General features: G+C 40.8%; 1 protein-coding gene across 2 annotated transcripts in view; it reads right to left on the bottom strand.

Annotated features, from left to right (window-relative positions):
* LOC103369713 (zinc finger protein 385C-like) overlaps positions 1 to 19,312 on the bottom strand; it is a 55,615-nt gene that overhangs the window by 29,090 nt on the left and 7,213 nt on the right. The window contains exon 1 of one of the 2 annotated variants that reach the window (XM_008298495.1): positions 9,524 to 9,824. The exons of the other annotated variant lie outside the window; for it this stretch is intronic. Coding sequence (XP_008296717.1) covers positions 9,524 to 9,533 — 10 coding nt within the window. The 5' untranslated portion in view covers positions 9,534 to 9,824. Of the gene's footprint in view, positions 1 to 9,523; positions 9,825 to 19,312 lie in introns of those variants that run through there. 2 annotated transcript variants of the gene reach the window in all.

The following is a 19,312-nucleotide window of genomic DNA, read 5'->3' as shown; positions in this document are numbered from 1 at the left end:
AAGACTCCTTGTACTTTATTAAGAAACACATTCGAGCATATTTTCCGACTGACACCTTTAAACAGCTCCGTTGACTCCATGAAATGCAGGGAGGCTTTTTCCAGTCTTCCTTCACTGATCTTGCTAATAGCTTCCTGTGGGTTAAAACACTCATCTTAAGGAAAAAGGGCAAATGCTGCAAGGAAACATCACCAGTTCACTTTGAGCTTCAAAAACACTTTAACACCAGCTTTTTTTTTTTTACCCACTTCAGGGCAGCTGACCTAATCATGCACACAACATACCAGTGTATTACATGAATTCTAATAGAGTGCACTTGAATTTGCAGTTAACATTTTTGGGGCAATGTCACGTCTCCTGGCAGCTGCATATTTCAGCAGGTTTTTTTTTTTTTTTTGCATTTACTGCTTGATTTTCAAGGCACGTTGTCGGATTTGGAGGCACAATATTTTCCATTCGTGTCAGGGTTTCAGCAAAAATACCAACACGTGAATACATTTTGCTGACAGAGTGTGTGGCTTAGAGTGTGTTTGTGTGTCCACCTGTGTGTGACTCTGCGTTCGTGTGCAAACTGTATCTTAAATTACAGCAATCCTGGTATTGATTGATCTCCTGAAAATGTATCTCTGTTCATTTAGAATTTTTGCCCATGAAAATAACACTTAATGCCTTTAATTGGCTTAGATAAGACTGGACACCTTTGCTCCTTTGGAATACACGGATCTATGAATATGCACATTAGCCCTTGCTTTTCTCTCTGCAGCTCAAGCATGTCTGCTCACCTTCGACTCTGCTCACACACTGCAGAACTACTCTACATTACACATAAGCAAGTTTGCCTACTAAAGTAATTCAGCCAATTGAAACTGAACAATAATGACAGAAATCTCCACCCTGCAAGTTGACAGAATTGGTTCCTTTGCGTTTTTTTTTTTTTAAACATCTAAATCCCCTCAATCTGTGATTTTAAAGCGGTAAACTTCAGTTTCAGGGTGGAAATGCTGAACGATAATGTGTCTTCGAGCACATAAAAAACACCATATGGATATGTTAATGAGGTTGAAATGTGACTTTCATTAGAGTAAGAGCTCCTGGAGTAATTAGCATCAATTGTTTGTCATCAATCCAAGAAGAGATTAATTCCCCAGAAAACAGAAAATATATTAAGTCACCAGTTGGTCATGCGCAGTAGGCAGCAGGCGGTGGAAGAAGTTTTTATCGTTTCCTGCTCAAAGAGTAGCTCCTGAGTAATCGTTGCACCTTCCCCTGACAGTTTATGCAGAGAGCAGGGTTTGGAAAGAGGCAGAGCCACACGCTAACAGCTCCTGCTAGAAGGACATGGAGGGTGTATCAATGCCAGCGTCCTCCAGAGTCCAATACCCAGTGGGGGTGACACAGAAGAGAAATGCTTCAACAGAATACATGCTCACTTGCCCTCAGTGTGCTGGATCCCATTTAGATGTGACAGGAGGAGCATTTTTTTTTATTCATATGACAAAATTCTGTCTCAGGAGGATACCGCATTTTGTGAGGGAAGCGTGAATGAAAACCAAACCGGTACGGGGATACAGTAACGCTGTTTTAAAAAATCCCATAATGTTCTTTCCTGCAACCGGCACTTACAGAGAAAAGTACATACTGTATGTCATCGAAGCACTCGTCCTCGCTGAGCACAACACATTTCCGGAATATTTGGTCTTAAATTTTCAAGATTGCATTCAGGATGTCACTAAAATAGATTTCAGCGCACAGCGAGTGCAAATTATATCTGACCAGCAGTTACCCTCCTCTGGATAAATCTGTTTCACAAACAAACATCAGGGAGCAACAATCATTTCATGTGCATTATTATAATACGCAGATACTTTAATGACACATACACCACAGAAAGCATGCAAGTAAATAACAAAGCTAGATGTGTGAACGGCAATCTGGGGTAGTCTGTGCACACAACGCGGGCAGCACACTTCAAGTCCTCCCCCCAGCGAGTAGCTGTTTGGACAGGTAGCATTATACAGTCTGATGACTGTTGACACAAAAACACTCTCAGACACCCCAGCTTGCACCTTGAGATGATGATTGCCTCGAGTTCAGTTTATCCTCCCTTCTGTTTCTAGCTCCATGCTGTGCAGGCTCATCGCTTTTGTTTTTCACCAGTTTATTCATCCCAACACTGGTGCTGGCTCCACCACAAAGAACAGGGCACAGGCCACAACTGTGAAAGTATGTTAAGCGGTCTGTTCCATGTACTCAGAGGCTTCGCTGTGTGTTCAGAGAGGATGCAAAGTGAATTCTGAAGGCAGTGTGGGTACGTATTAAGCTGGAGACAAAATCACCAGGGGCACATGAATTGAAAACGTTTCAACATAAGCGGAATTTTCTTTTTCAACTCTTCCTCATTCGCATATAAACGGTGGAGTAATGATGAGACACACACACACACTACAACAACAGCATCTGGTCTACAGGTGTTTCTCTGTCATTGTATTATGCAACTTAACTGCCGGAGGGTTTGAAGAGCATGTTGTCTTTTTAAAATCGCCAACATCACCCCGTTTGTCAGAGTCAGAACCTGTAAAAACAAACACTTTCTAACCACCTGTCCTTGAATGTGTTATGTGTTGGATCCCCCAGGAAACATGAGCTAAGCTTGAAAGCACGATGCTTCATCAAAGTCACTTTATTCTATATGTCTCATTTAAACATTTGCCAAAGTTTAACAGTTTACACTAACTGGATTGTGTAAAAAAAAAAAAAAAAAAGAAAGAAGAATTCTGCACTTGTTTGCACAACCAGAAACCCGTTAGCGGCTCAGCTGCAAACGAGATTAATGTCACAGAAATTTAGGGGCTTGTTGGCCGAACTAGGCTGAACTGCAGGCTGTGTTGACACAGAGCGGATAGATGACAAGTACGGAAACAAATAAAAAATGTAAGTAGTAAAATATGTAGAATATGTAAAACACCTGTGGGGACTTGGAAAAACACTGTGATGATAATTCAATTGTTGCTATTTTTTATTTTTTTATTTTTTATACAAAATAAATACTAATACAAAGAAAACTTAAAAATAAATATATATATTTTGCTTTCTAATTATTGGCATTTTATTTCTGTTATACTGCAAATACAGTTTTGAGTTTTCTTCACTTCCAGCCTTGGTTGTGCTGTTTTCATGCAGGAGCAGGACTTTACAAAATGAGTAAAAAATCATCAGGAGGAATAAACACCCAGAAACTGCTTCTAGTCTCGAGGGTTTATTTTACTTATTATTTATCCTTAACAACAAAAAAACATGTTTCAAATATTTTTCCTTAAGATTTTGAAATATAAGCAATGGAACATCCTGGAAAATCTCACTAGTAAACATGAAAAAGGTCGTCATGTTTTCAATTTGTCATATCAACAGGGGTCCTGGGACTGAAAGCTAACTTGCATAGCATCACTTATTGGTACAGTTCCCCCACAAAAAAAATAATAAAAAAGGTCTTGCTATTCAATCAAGTTGACAGCGGTGAAAAATGTGCCTTAGATTATCCACTATTCTCTGCCGCTTGACACTTCTGGTGACACGCTAATGGTTACTTTCTCTGTTGGAAATCCATTACGGGGCATCACGGGTCATACGACTGACAGTGACGGACGGACTGTCAGCAGTAAGAGAGGGCACAGAGTGGGCAGGTAAGAGGGGTTGTTGGAATAACGGAGGCAGACCTGAGGGCCCAGAGTCAAATCACAACCTGATTAATCACTTTGCTGATAATCCTCCAGTAGTTTCTTTACCGTCAACAGTCAGAAGATAGCACACGACCCCTTCTATAGAGATTTCATGTTATTTTAATCCAGGGATAATTATTTAAAAAAAAAAAAAAAAAGAAATCTCACTTTCCTTGACTCACAGGAGGGTTATATAATGAGGCGGAAGAAGCCTTCAGTGTCCTCGCTATGTGCCCACAGACCCCTGGTGGCGGCAGCACATCCCCGGTCACCAGATATCTCGAGGCTGCACAACTTTCTTGGCAAATCCGGAATATAACAGAAATCCGTGACACGTGTCTAAACCATTAAAATGACTTAGTGTAGTGGCATGCAACTCCATTCCCAGGATACATCTGGAAAAATTTTGCCCTCATTTTGATGCAGGATGTGAGTCACCCTAAGCTTCTCTAAAGTCTAATACGATATAAAGCAGGAAGTGAACGTGTAACTCGTCATCTTTGTTGAACTAATTACGCAATCATCAAGATACTGAATAGAGACTCACACACGCGTCAAATTGCTTTTATCAGCCTTCAGAGATCATCATTCATCAACAGTGAGACCTCAACGCATCCTGTTGCTGTACAGGAAAACTGGCAAAAAAGATATTATACTAGCAAAGAGATCCACAATTGAAAGCTGGAGTGCAAGACTTTTATATAAAAATCAATGCTCATTGAAGTCAAACCAAACGAGCTCACTAAGCCTATCAGAGCCGGGTAAATCTCTCTGTATTTCACAGCATACTGGAGGTATTAATTTGGTGTACACATAAAGACGGACAGACAATCCATCCTGTCACCTATAGGTTACCTGAACAGCGGTTGTAAAGTGACGTCTAGTGGCGCCAACTAACTCCTGGTTAACCCAAACATCTACCAAGAGGTGGGATGTGAGAGGAACTGAGGTGGGAAATGTCTCCAAGTCATAGACCACGCCTTTAATTATGCATAACTCTAAGCTTTAAAACAATGAATATGGTTGAGTTATGTAAAAACGTCGCTCCCTATACAGTTCATACATTACTTTAAGAAACCAAAATCATTTTATGTACCATGAAACATGGTTATTTCTGTGGTACAGTTAAGCATTTTAACATGGGGGGCTCTACAGGGACTGACTCTCTTTTGGAACCTGCCTTAAGTGACCATTGGAGGAACTGCAGCTTTGGCGCTTCCACATTGGCTTTATTTTTCCACCACCTGGATGCTGCTGCTGCTGCTGCTGCTGCTGCTTGGTAGCGACATTCCCACGTTGGCCCACCAGCAGCGGCGCATTTCGTGCCAACCTGCGATGATGATTGTTTTGCCAGAGCCTAAGAAGGAAGCCATCGTACTGACGGAGATGCGGTAGGCTTCAGCAACAAAGGACTATAGCAGACCCTCTGGTGGAAAAACCTAGGAGGCATCCAAGAGAGGTTCCTGATGCTCCTGATTTAAACAGAAGTGATAGACGGCACTACTCTCGCTGCCAAAGTTGTGAATGCAGGTCTAAACCAACCTTACAATGTGTTTTCTTAACTTTACAGCAGGTCAAGCAGCTGCACAAGATCAACACTCTCAAGGCTCAGTTGATGATAAAACACCATCAGGAAAAGTAAAAAATCGTCACTCAGGTTCCCCTTCAAGGGTTAACATTCTATTTTTTGGCTAAAACTTGTCTGTGGAATTGAATTCTATTTGGGGTTTGGCTGTGGGGGGAAAAGGAAACAATGCGATGCTCTTCTGAGCGAGTGTGTGCACGTCTGCACTCCTGCAGTCATTACCAGTCAGGCTAATCAAACTCACACTGTCAACACACCACAATGACTGATTGGGGCTGTCAGTCACCGTGCTGTGTGTCAGTTTGCTCAAGCTTTTACTGCAGATCCGGAACAACACACACACACACACAATTAGACAGCCTGCCACGTTTATCCAGTCAGACCGTATTGAAACGAGTCTTCAGAAATTAAAAAAAAAGAACAAGTCATGTGTTGAAAAACAGCACACATGTACAAAACTCATGTTTATCCTGCCATGACAGGATTACATGTACGAGACTGGAGATGGACTGATGCAGATAATCAAGGAAACAGATATTTGGAACTGTTATAGATTAAAGCATAAGATAGAGGGGAACTACTTAGATATAAATAGGTTTCTTAATTAGTAAGGGTTGCTATACCTGAGTATGTCCATATATTTATAGGTCAATCCCAACACACAGGTCACAGTTTGACACGAATCGGGAAACAAACGGCGCTTCCGGTTGGGTGGTCTTCATCTTTAACATCCTGTATTGCATTCATGTGAAGATCTATTAACCGCTGATCCAATTTCCACCCTTACCGAACTTGCTCTGACATATCTGCCTTCTAATTTATTCACATGGCAACGAGAGATCACCGTCATGTACGTGTTGTTGCTGTAACATGTCTCAGTGTCACACATTGTTATCTATTTATAATGGAACCTTTCTATGCTTGTACACAACAAGCATTATAAAACTCAACATCAATGTAAAATCAGCTGCTTGTTTTTAGTACTGCGGTGGTACAAATACATTAAAAGGCTTCCACCGACTCCGCGCACCCAGTCAGTACAGTACACTAATTAAATCTGGTCTCTAAGATAATCTGCACTATCAGTATTGCAATTAAAACCATACTGTTCCATACTCATTACCCTTCGATTAGAATAATGAGTCATTAACGCTGCTGGATAGCGAATATGTGCCCCAACAGGAAAATTAATGATCCCATCTAAACTGACTCATGAACTTCTGCCTCCTCGAAAACATATTGAAAAACTTTTTCCTCCCCGCAACAAAGAAACGGAGGCTTGTTTTCTTTAAAGCTCTCCACCCCTACAGAAGACGGATTAATGTCTCATAACTAATGGAACGGCTCATAACATCACACATGAGTTGCGTGAATGTGATTTAGTTTGCTCCTAGCTAATGATTTAAAAGAAAAGAGAAGTGAGAAACTACTTTTGTCACATGGACAGAAAGAAATCCAATGTAATTTTATAAATATCAGGTGAAACTGAACTTGTGGTTCAAATGTTGACAATACATTAACGAACATGTCTGTTTCAAGGAATATATTGGACAAAAAAAAACATCTACTAGTAGCTTGTGACCAAAACAATACGCAAAACAACCTTAATTCACATTTATCTTGTCTGTTAACAGACGTATTTATATTTAAAATGAGATTCTTCTCTGTTTAGGGAAGAAAAAGACGATAAATTAAACACACATCACTGCTACATAGCAAGCAATCACTGGGGTAATTTGCTTTCAACAGTAACCGAAAGGTAATTTTCTTTGTGTGTGGGTGATAAAATGCATCTCAGGGTTTTTATTTTTATGACATTGGACAGTTGGGCTTTGCACGAGCACAAACAGGATTGGAGTTAAGTGCAGACTTGTTTCACCTGCTTTAAAAGTCACAACTCACAGCCAGCCTGTCTCACACTGGATTTTGTTGGGTTTTTTTTTAATACACATTTGGAATTCCTCCAGTATTTGTTCGTTGACAGTAGAGAGCAACAGAAAGCATGTAGGAGGAGGAACACAGAGCCGACAACTCAACTTAAAACTGAAGAAGATGATGCACCCCCCAAAGCGCTGGAATAAATTACGCTGCAAGTGTCAGAACGAGTGAATTTGTTAGCATTTTTAAATCCTGGTTAAAGATTCACTTTGAAAATCACTTCCACCTGTTTCATTTCGTATTGTTAATTGTATTTAGTCTATTTCCTAAAGTCTTTTACAAGACGAAGGAGCCGTTCGGTCGTATATTTCAGGTGCAAAGAAGAGGGATGAAAAAGTTGAAAAAAAGACATTTATATGCGATGCTTCTGCGCTAGACCGTCTGCAAATGGTTTGATGAAGATGTTGCACTGAAACATCCCAATTAAATGTATTTTTTGCAAGCTGGACACCGAGCAGGAGTCTGTTTGAAGCATTGTGTTGAACTGTTTTATCAAATTCTACCTGAGGTTTACTTTTAGCACTCTGTGTTATTGCTTCGCCTGGTTAGCTTCATCACATCTCGTGTTTTCCTGCTGTATTGTGAAACCCTTTGGAATCTGTGCAGCAAGCGCATGGTAAGCATCTTTGACGTGGTTAATTTCCAACTGTGGCGTAATCATGCTGTGTGCCTCTGAACACTTAATTATCAAAACCAGTCACTGTGTCGTGCTATAGGTGACTTTGGCGTGCGGAGCCGCAAGTGCAGTTTGATACAAAGAACCCCCGGCGTGTGTTGTTGCGCTGTCGCACTCCTGGAGTGACGTATTATAAAAGTTTCATCCAGAACATCAAGGCCGAGCACTGGCACACCACTGTCAACGCCGCCTCTGTAGCTCCTCCACCTTCCACCGCGCTGCGTGTTATTCTACGACTTTCAAACAAAAGATGTGGAGAAACGTATGAATCTGAAGGCGTTATTTAGGGATCTTCCACGCTGTCACGTCGGCTGCATGTTACGCTGAGCAGAGATGAGATTTATACACACAGGGTTTCGCTGCAACCTCAAAACGTAGCTCTTGACGAGGGGTGGGGACAGATGCAGCATGGCCACCAGGCAAAACCACAGTTATCTTCTCTCCAACTGTTTCCCTTTGATCTCCCTAATCTGCCATTTAAAGAAGAAAGCTCCCAGAGCTGCTACATAGACACTTCTCAGTGTTTCCATCCACGCTGTTGTGTGTGCCTGCAAGCTACTGAAGTGCATAACAAAATACACGCATATGCATAATTAAACCCGTACGTTAACTCTACGAGAGGAGAAATAACGCGCATTCCTCATCCACACATAGCGGCTGCAATCTAAAGAATGCAAAGATATTTATACAAGCTATTCATCTAGTAAGTCTTCGGTTTGGTTAGTTAGCATTTTATTTGCAGATCCAACAATTTGCTTTATCTATAAAGTGTCTGAAAATAGTGATAAACGCCTCAAGTCCTGGAAAACAATGTAGAGAGAAAAGAAGAAAACTCAACAAAACAATTTGAAGGATTTATGCACAAAAAAATTACAGTAATTTAACAAAACAGTTGCAGATAATTATTCTCTTGATCGGCTAATTGACAAATGACGACAGCTACATCCATCATAAACAGCTTATTCTTGCATTTGTCGAAACCTACCTAGAGGTCAAGTGAAGAACGATCAAGGTGAGCGAGTTAAATTAAAGAGTTTAACTTGGCAAAACTAAAGTGGTTCAGAATCTTATAAATCAGCATTTTGTTCCCTTAGCTAAAAAAACAAAAAAAAAACAAACACAAATGACTAAAAATCCCCACACTGCCTTTATCTTTAACAGGCTCCAATTATGCGAGCTAATCTGGGCATATTTCCCTGGGGAGGCAAAGACATAATTGCCAGCAATCTGCACAGTGATATCAGCGCTGTTCTTGTGTGGCTTTAAAATGACTTGACACATGTGGGAAACGACGGCGCTGCATTGGTCTGAACTCCGCACTTGGCTTCATCAAAAGGGGTCAATTAGAAAAACAAACAGGCCGGGGACTCATTTTGGATGCAAGAGGAAGTGAATGAGGGCAGATGGTAGGCAGGAGACCGAGCCTGCCCTTGAGCGGTGATGTGAAGTCATTGTTGTAAAACACACACTGACTGGGGGGGGAAGGAAGGAGCGCTCACATGCATTTAGCCAGACTGAGCCGCAGAAAAATCTCAAGACAAACCAAACCCCGATAACACCTAAAGCTACTTTTCGCTGCACTTGACACACACACTGTAGGAGTCTTACCTAACAGCATCTCCACGTGTTTCAGGAATCCTCCACTTGTGTGTTCAGGCTTCTCCTGCCAGCTGATCTCCCATCAGAAGAAGTTGAAACCAACCAAAGTGCCCTCCTCGCAGATAACCCTCTCCGTCTCTTTACTGTATCTGTCTTCACCCCCCTCCTCTCACTTTGATGCTCTGCCTAAGGTGAAATGGCAGTCCTCTCTCGGTCAATGACACATCTTGGCTACGATCCAAACTGCCGCGGCGAAAGAACGACAAATATGCGCTTCAATTAAAAGTGTCATGCTCTGCTGATCGCGCTGCCCTTTATGAGGCGAAGAAGAAGAGAGAGAGAGAGAGAGAGATGGAGCGAGGGGGATTGAAAGGCAGCGGAGAAAGAAAAGAGGCTGAGAGAGAGTCTGAAGAGCAAGTGTGTGTTCTTCTACGCGTATGAGTATGTAAGGGAGAGCGAAAGAGCGAGAGAGGGAGCGACAAAGAGGGAAGAGAGAGAGAGAGAGAGCTGGCAGAGAACGGGCTATTAACAACATGAGCATCCCACATCTCCCCCCTTCTTCCTCTTCTTCCTCGCAGCATTTTCTATTCAGGGTTTCACACCTGCATGTTTCTTAAGGACACTCGAATGAGATTTCCTTCCTGGCATTACTTGACAACAATGGGCGCCATTTATCAATCTGTTTCTCTTCTGGTTTAAAACGCCGTCGTGCTGCGTTGTTCTCAGGCTGTAATCACGGGCACAAGGGTGGAGCGTTCGAAAAACTTTTCATCCGAATGATGCGCGGCACATGTTGGGGAGAATCGATTGTTCCTGAACTCCAGGTTTACATTTCCAATAGGGCAACGATCCTGAGTATTTAATCAAAGTTCTCGAGACACTCGTGCAGCACAAGATCATATAATCACCATTAGAATTTAAACAGTTCAGCCCAAGTAGCTTTAAAATCAGCTCCTGGTATGTTTTATCTTTCTATAACTCACAACTTATTGTTGCTATTATCTACATATTGGGGTGGAACAGGAAGTAGAGCCGCATGTAACACAGTACCGGAAAAGGGGAAAGATGAATTTGACAGCTTAAATTAACTGCATGACGACCACTGAGGCCACAAACAACAACAACAGATTAACTGCAAAACTAACAGCAGCACAGAAGAGTTGCAAACTGACATAATAACAACAATAATATAAATATATCGGCCTGTCAATATATGTCAGATAGATCCATTTCAGTATATATGTTAAATGGTAAACGGTCACTTATATAATGCTTTTATCCAAAGCGCTTTACGATGTGTTTCTCATTCACCCATTCACACACACATTTATACACCAGTGGCGACAGAGTTGTCATTGGGAGCAACTTCGGGTTCAGTGTCTTCTTGCTCAAGGACATTTGGACTGTGGAGGGCCGAGGGATCAAACCGCCAACCTTGCGATTGGAGGACAACCCGCTCTACCACCTGAGCCACATATATGCCCATATATGTTTTATGTGTTGTTCCATGTGTACCAATACTTTTTTGGTGTGTGTGTATGTAAAAAACATTTTGCAGAAGAAGATTCTTGGGGCAATTTAGAAATGGTGTCACACTGTACACTCTCATGCTATAACACAAACTTTGTAAAAAATCTGTCAGCAAAGGTGCCAGAGAAAATGTTCTTTTAAAAATGTAATATTTTAATGTTTAAAAATGGTAAAAAAAATAACAAGAAATACGTGTAAAATTACATTTTTTTTGCTGATTTAAATACAGTAAAACATGTACTTCTACAGTCATAAAAGAATGAATCTTTATTGGAGGTTTTTATAGTTCAAATGTAAATAAATACTTTCACTTTGTGATTTTACTAGATACTATCTGTAACTTAAAACAGGAAAATAACAAATTGTTCAAAAATTACAGGTATAATGTTAGCTTACATTTTTTACAATGCAGCACATGAAGAAGAGTACGTATAGCAGGTGAGTAGATGGTAGCGCGTCAAGCTTTAGCATGTCTTCAGCATACGATGCTAACTAATTTGTAAAATATATATGCATGTATATATAGGCTATTTATACATCATATCAGAGAATATATTTACATCAAAATTTCGGTATGGGACTCCACTTGGATCAGTAAACATCACCTTAGTCACCATATGCTACTTCAGAGGTCATACGAGTGTTTAGTAGCTAATTAATAAAGCTTTTCGTTTCTTTATGAGAAAAAAGAAGCTTTATTTCATCTTCATAGGCTGCACAGTGTTAATATCTTTAAATCAAGAGAAATTGTGTTACAAGGTGTGACTGAAGGTGCATTAGATTTTATATAAACCAATCAGCCACAACAATAAAACCACTGACAGATGAGGTGAACAATATCTCATTTTAATGCAATGTTCTGCTGGGAAACCTTGGCTCATGGCATTTATGTTGATGTTACTTTGACATGTGCCACCCATTTAAATATTGCTGCAGACCAAGCATTGGAACAGCACCCACAGATAGCAGTGATCTCCTCTAGCAGAGGAAAACCTGCAAAACCTGCTCAGGAACACCTCGAGAAAGAGTCCTAAGCATTGATCTCAATCTAGTTACAAGGGGCACCTCCACATTATTAGGCAGTGGGTTACAATGTTGGCATCGAATCAGTTGCCTCCTTTCATTTGGGCTACTTAAGTCAAAACTTGCTCCTTAAAGAATTCGATCTTTCTACAGCTAACAGCGATCCATTGCTGCCATTTCCGGAAGAGCGAGAAGCATTCTGCAAAGAGCTGAGACAGACTGAAAGTTTGGGAGATAGTAACACGTAGCTAAATGCAAATGTTTTATAGTTTTTACACCGAGGCACGATTAATTAGCAGATTTTTGATTCATTATGAAAACACTGCGAATGTCCAAAAACGAGTTAACACTCTGTAATGAGTCCTAGACGCGTTGGTAGCATATTCATAGGGCAGCTCTCTCCACACTCGGCACTGATTTAAAACTATTTGAGATTAAGTGTTTGTTTTAATGAGCAGGTGGGAGAGATTATTGTTCGACAAATAGCTCGCTAATTTTCCTCACTAATCTTCTCATGAGTACTACTGAGCGGAACTGGAGTCGGTCCCTGCCACGTTCTGCTCTGCCATCGTTCTTATAGCTGCATAAAACCTTTTACGGGGTTTTTTTGTCGCGTGATATACATTAAAGGGTTCTCTGCGTCGCCACGTATAAACCACAGCGACGCTCTTGGCATCACCACTGGGACATGAGCTAATGCCTGCATGTGAATATATTCCATCTAACAGTGGATTTAATTCCTCTGTTTAATCTGTCTTCCACTGGCTTAGCTTATTTTTATCTCTTCGCTCTTTTAAAGTCCAGTTTATACGTCTTTTCACATCGCCTTGTGTTTCTTCCCTTAACGCCTTTTATGGCTTATGTAATGCACTTTGAAGTGCCTCGTTGGTAAAATGTGCTGTACAAATAGGTTTACCTTGTCTTCTATTATATCTTTCATGGATGTTCCACTGCTTTACACGTCTTCCACGACATTTCAAAGAGAAAAGTACTTTAGTATAAGTACAGGACTGGCCCTGTTGCATTGTGTTTATGTAAATCTGAATACTTCTTGCAGATTTTCTTACACATTTTGCGATTATTTCGAAAACGTTTAAGCATTAATCCCGCTTTACAGAATATGCATTAACCTCAGGATCTGCCACCGTGTGCTTTAAGGCTGCTGGAGAGGAGGGCAGCAAGAGGTTCAGTGCGTCTGAAAACTCGACTCATTCCAGAAGCACGTCGTTTCCACATTTGCATAATCAACACAAAGGCAGTGTGCACTGCTGGGGAGGGCAAGCCTTTAATGCATTGTTATTCATTCGGCAGTCACTATAATCACTTCAAATAAACACAATTATAGTCACAGTCTCTACCCCGAAACCCTGGCCTGAAATGTCAAGTGTTGTCAACACGCACAGGCAGTCATGTTTCCATCGCTTCAGGGGACACTGCATTGACTTCCATTACGCTACACGACTACGTTCATTTCCTAAATCTAACCTTAACATACATCTGACCTTTAAACCGAGTCCCCACCTTTAAATGTAATGATTCATGCGATGACGACTTGTTTTTTTGTCCCCAAAAGGCGGGGTGAGTCCCCACAGTGTGACTACGTAAACAGATTCATGTCCTCACAACATGCGTAACACAAGCACACACACATGCACCCACAGCTTGTGTCTGCCCTGTGTGCTCCTTGCTGGCTCCTTGTCCACTTGAATAAGTGTGGCGTGGAAGCACAACACTGACCAATCCTGACAGTTTTACACTTGATTTCAGGCTGCTGCATCCAAATGGAAGTGCAGGGAGAGGGCCTCGAGCACAACGATCGCATGTCGGCCACACAGATCGTGCTTCCATGCAGCCACGGACCTCCTAAACATCGGCTGTGCGTACCTATTTGTGGACTTTGAGTGTGTGAGACTGACATGCGATGTAACTTATGGAAATCACAGACTTGGTAAAGGTGATGAGGGAGGACAGGAAACAAAGACGATAAAGGTTTACAGAGCTTCTTTGCTCTCAACCTAATTCATCATTTCAGCATGCTGCAATATCACAGCCTGCTCCACGCATAGGTACAGCTGCACTTTCTAACTACATACCGACTGATTTATCACGTCAAACCGATCAATTTCTAAACATAAGACTCCCAATCCAGCACTCCTCATGTTTGGTATGAGGTATTTAAATATATTCACTGACTCTTCAGTGTTTCTGCTTCACATGCAGAATAATGACTCACGTTTTCACCAACACAACCCCAATGCACTGCCATCCAGAACACCAAAAAGAAACCGTTAACTTTTTTTTTTATTTGACTCTAAAATCCACATACTGCGAAACAGGTGTCCACTTTTACACCATCGGTCTATGAAGGTTGTTGAATCCAGAGGCCACCGAGTCAAAAAACCCGAGAACTGGTGCACAAACCAACATCGCCCTCCATTTTTTTGTGCCTCTGTAGCTCTGTGTCCAGATCGCACTTCTTGCTGAAAGCCTCAGACTGTGCAGAATAGTAGCTGATGACAGATCAAGTGACATCTGAAAAAAATACGTCGGCTTTTGCTCTGCAGCCTCTTCTGGATGAAATGAGGCCAAGCAGCAAAAAAAAAACCTCCAGCTGACAAATGTCCTATTTCACAGCTCACATAGTATGTTTCAGCATGTTTGTGTGTGTGTGTACCTGCAGACATACCGCTCTTATGGCCTTTCTCTGACGGTGTGTAAGCTACAGTAGGCTGCATTACAGGAGCGACGAACGATTCAACCTTCAAGGAAAGCATTAAGCCAAGTCAATCTCTAGCTGAGAAAATTAGAGATTTTCCATTAGCGAGAGGAAGTTGTGCTTGAGTGAGACAAAAAGCTTGATTTTCACTTTCGGTGGGGAAATTGTTATAAACAGTGAAGGAAATGTGGTCGGTCACCTCTGTCAAAGACGTTAGTTTTCAGGCTGGATTTAGGATGTGTGGTTGAAATGTCTCACTTTAAAAACCAAATCTAAGAAGACTGGAAATCCATGTGCGGTCTGGTTAGCTTGAATTTTTAGCCACGGATGTCATGATGTAGGGCGCAGATATGTATGAGTGTAATCTGTGGAAAAGAGATGTTTGTCTTTTAAACAACATAAGCAACCCTTTAAAACAGCACCAGATTTCTCTTCTCTTACTGTTGCCTCACCTAAACTACACCTCAACTTCAACGAAAGAGCAAACACACCAAAGCTACGGACGCACCATAATGCAAGCATCATCATTCGCATCAGCCGATAAAGGCTTTAAAAAGAAATGCAGCCCAAAATTAACACTGACAGGCACATAAAGGTTTTCGCTGAAAAAGTTTTCTCGGTTGTTCTCTTATATTCACAAGTGAGCGTGTACATTTGAAAGCACTGTATTTTATGTCAGCACCAGCCGGTGGGTATAAATAGGAGGAGGCATAATAATATGTCAGTTCCACTCCAGAAGAGATTTCATGTTCTCTGCAATTAGGTTGGAAAAAAAAAAATATGTGCATTAGCAATCACCCAAAATGAGCTGGAAAAAGTCAGCGTATCGGATGTCAGCAAAAAACAACAACATCCCTAAATAACAGACATTATTAAACTCTGACAACAAGAGTGACAAAAACAAGACAATAATGACACCGTTGACCATCAAGCAAGAAAGCAGGATAATGCATGTCAGAGTAGAAAAACTTTAGAAAGCAGCAAAAAGCAGATGTCATTATACAACCTACTGACATCTAAACAAAGGTAAATCTTTAGAGGACCAAAGATTGCTCCCACGACTCACACTGAACATATAACCGCATTGTTCCATCGATTTCATTATTTAATGTCAGAAAACGAGATTCTGTTTTTTAACATTCGACAAACACTGAATGACGGCGCGGTGAGTCGACACGCGTGTTGTATTTAAAGTGTTTTGTGCGGGTAGATTGTGCCAACCTCTTTTGTCCTGGTTACATCTCCAGAGAGAATATTGTTTTCATAGAATGATGTGATCTCGTAATGTTGGATCTTTTACACGAGATAAAAACAGACAGAACCTGTAAAAAACAAAACAAACAAAAAAAAAAACAACCTGAAAATCTGCAGAAATACGTTAGAAAACTGTAACGGTCAAAAACTGGTGAAAAAAAATGTCAAACATCTGTAATATGATGATTTTTTTAGATTATTTTAATGCCGTAAAATACTGTACGGTCATATGTTGTAACAGAAGGACTGAATACGATAAAATACAAGGCTGGAGGTTAAAACTGTTAAAAAATGATGAACCATTTTTCAATCCTTAGCACACATAACTTTTCCTTCAAATAATCTGTGAAATAATGATAATTTGGGGGCTTTTAAATATAGTAAAAATAGTGTTTTTTACAGTCGAATGTTGTTAAAGAATGAATTACAGATTTTTGACATGGATGTTATTAACAATTTAAATTTGACTCGTTATCTGTACTTCAACAAAACAGGAAATCTGCACAAGCAGGGAATTGCTTAAACAATTAAGGATAAAAATACAATCGTGACTCGATAATCTGACACTAAATGTAAAACCTTCTTTTATGTCGGATATCAAGGCTGTTGGATTGTCAAGATGGAGGTCGAGATACAAGGAGAGGTTGATGCTTGAAGGCTCATTTGTTATTAATTATTGTTCATAGTTGTTATAATAACTAGTAGGGCTGGTACCAATAGCACTTTCTGGGCTCTGGATATTTGGACCCAATTAATGATGAATATTCGGCGTGGTCGTGGGACCACTTCCACCTCAGGGGAACGCTCTGATGGGATGGAAGTGGCTGGAATGCACAGGGAGTACTTGGCTGCTGATGCCGGTTTAGTTAGTGGTCACACTGTTTCCACCACCGCCACCGTTACCATCCATGTTTACTTCCGTAAACACTGAGTACGCTCCCTGCGTGTGACGTCGTCGTGTCCTCTCCTGTGCATACGGGACACTTTTGGGTCGTATGAAGTTCACACAGCAGATCACATACAAGTCGTATTTAACTGGAAATGTGAACGAACTCACAAAAAAATCAGAATTGAGCATCAAGTCCTGCAGTCTGAACGTAGCCAATCTGTGGGATCGTTCAGTCAGATAATACGCCGTTATCCTGATTTGTGACACAAAATGTCATGTTGGAGTCGGAATCCAAGGCTGTCGGTATGTTAAGGCTGTTTTTCATGGGTTCCGCTCATAAAAACCTGTCGGATAGCAAGGTTTAGGATTGTTAAGGGTCGGATAATCGAGTCACGACTGCCGTACCAAGCTTCCTGCTTATTAAACAGATTTTTACGATAATGTGATTCTTTGGTGACCTTGCACGCACATATCTGTCTCTGTTTAACGCTGTAACACAGCAGACTTTGTTAAACTGACAATATGAAGCTCAGATGTATTGACTGATATGGATCATCAGGTCTCACTTGGTGAAATTGAAGTCATGACTTTTTAAAGTGACCAGCGTGCTTACTTGGATATGAGATTTAAATTACTGTCAGATCAGGTGCAAGGTCTGAAAGAGGCTTATATCTTAGCAATTTACAATGCAGTTCTCCTGCATTTCCTCGCCTACGCATACATTATACCAAAAAAAATCTGAAAATCATAACAGTGAATTGTTGTCCTGCAGTTTAGCGTAGAGTGTAGGAAGTGGGAAGTGCTTTGCTCTGTTCCCTTTTCAAAAGGCCCCCAGTGAGAAGCACCCTATTAAAATCTCTTTTCATTTGAGCAATCACTTCATGAAGCTAAATAAAGGGGAAGCTAGTTCAGCTGTGGGAAGGGAATGGGTATTATTAGGCTGGTTTCATTGCAGCACACACCGAATTATACCAACAGTCACCTTAATTGACTTGGCATGTCCTCTTTCTCCTCTTTTACGGTTAGAAAAGCAACAGGGAGAATGGCTTAGCGACAACGCCGCGTGTGTGAGAGATTTGGGATAAAAGCTGCAATTTGTGTGGACTTGTGTGAGGAAACGTGACTTTCTTACTTGCGTATACTATATGCTGGATGCACTGTATGGTAATTATGTAATCATTATGTCATTAAACAATTACGCATATGACCTTTGTGGACTTTAGAAAGCAGAAGACAGTTATTCAGATGCAAATATAACCACAAAATAATAACCGACTGTTCTGATAAAGGGTCATTCTTTGCATTTATTTTGCTTCTTTAATATGATTTGTAGCTTGTCTTTGCTTTGAGATAGTAAACTGAACATCTGTGGGATTTGGGACAAAACATTTGAAAAGAAGTTTAGGTTTTATGATGCATTCGTCATTATTTACTGTCATTTTGTAAACTAAATAAAATCAAGCGCTAGAGATTGAAGAAGAAAAAGAAAAGTCAGAATAATCAAAAAGACAATTTCCAGGCTCCTCTCCTGTCTCTGATCTATTTGAGTTTTTTTTTTTTTTGGCTCCAGATAAATTGTTTAACAAACCGTTTCAGTCCAGCCGATTGTTCGCTGTGCTGCTTGATTCGACTGCGGTATTGTCAGTTTCTCAGCAGCCCAAACAAATGGGGTCAAACGCTGTAGGGTTCATTTAACTGGTTCAGACATGGCAGGTGTGAAATCACTCTGCGCCCTGCGAGGGGAAACAAGAGGCCCTTCACCCCCGGGGGGGACGGACACCAGCGAGTCTCGTCTTAACTATCAATTAGCGGATGACATGGTTCTGGCATCGCAGCCTGTAGCCGTGATGTACAGTAAGCAGTGCGGTTAGTCATCAAATGCGTTTTAAGACAGTTACAGCGGCGGTAACTCAGTTCTGCTTTATTCATACGGAGCTCAAGGCACTTCAAAAGGCAAAGTCAAGACCTGAAAATACTATACTGCAGAGAAAAACCCAACAAATTTCCTTTGAGGAAGCTTTTCCTGTTTAAGTCCTGGACCCCAAACAAACATAGTGTGGAGATCGAGATGCATCCTAAATTAGTGAATTAGTGTATTAGTGTCAGGAAACACAGACGATTTGGTTTAGACAGAAAAATAACTCCGCTAGTTTTGGATAAACGTCAGGGTTTAGGTAAAAATAGAGGTCCTCCATTTTCCTTATTACAATAATAAACACACTTAAAATAAAGGTAAGGGTTGAAAGAAATGTTGGTTTGGAACATTATCTGTAGAAAAGTCCAATTTGTTTGTCAAAAGAGCCGCCACCAACTTCACTTCGAGTTTACGGTTTAGTCAAATAATATAAACAAGAGATTCAAGATAAGCTTTATTTGTCACATACAC

Source organism: Stegastes partitus, unplaced genomic scaffold (assembly GCF_000690725.1).
Source record: "Stegastes partitus isolate 25-593 unplaced genomic scaffold, Stegastes_partitus-1.0.2 Scaffold1322, whole genome shotgun sequence".
Classification (NCBI taxonomy): Eukaryota; Metazoa; Chordata; class Actinopteri; family Pomacentridae; genus Stegastes; species Stegastes partitus.
The sequence above is the reverse complement of the archived record's forward strand: the minus strand, read 5'-3'. Positions and strand labels throughout refer to the sequence as shown.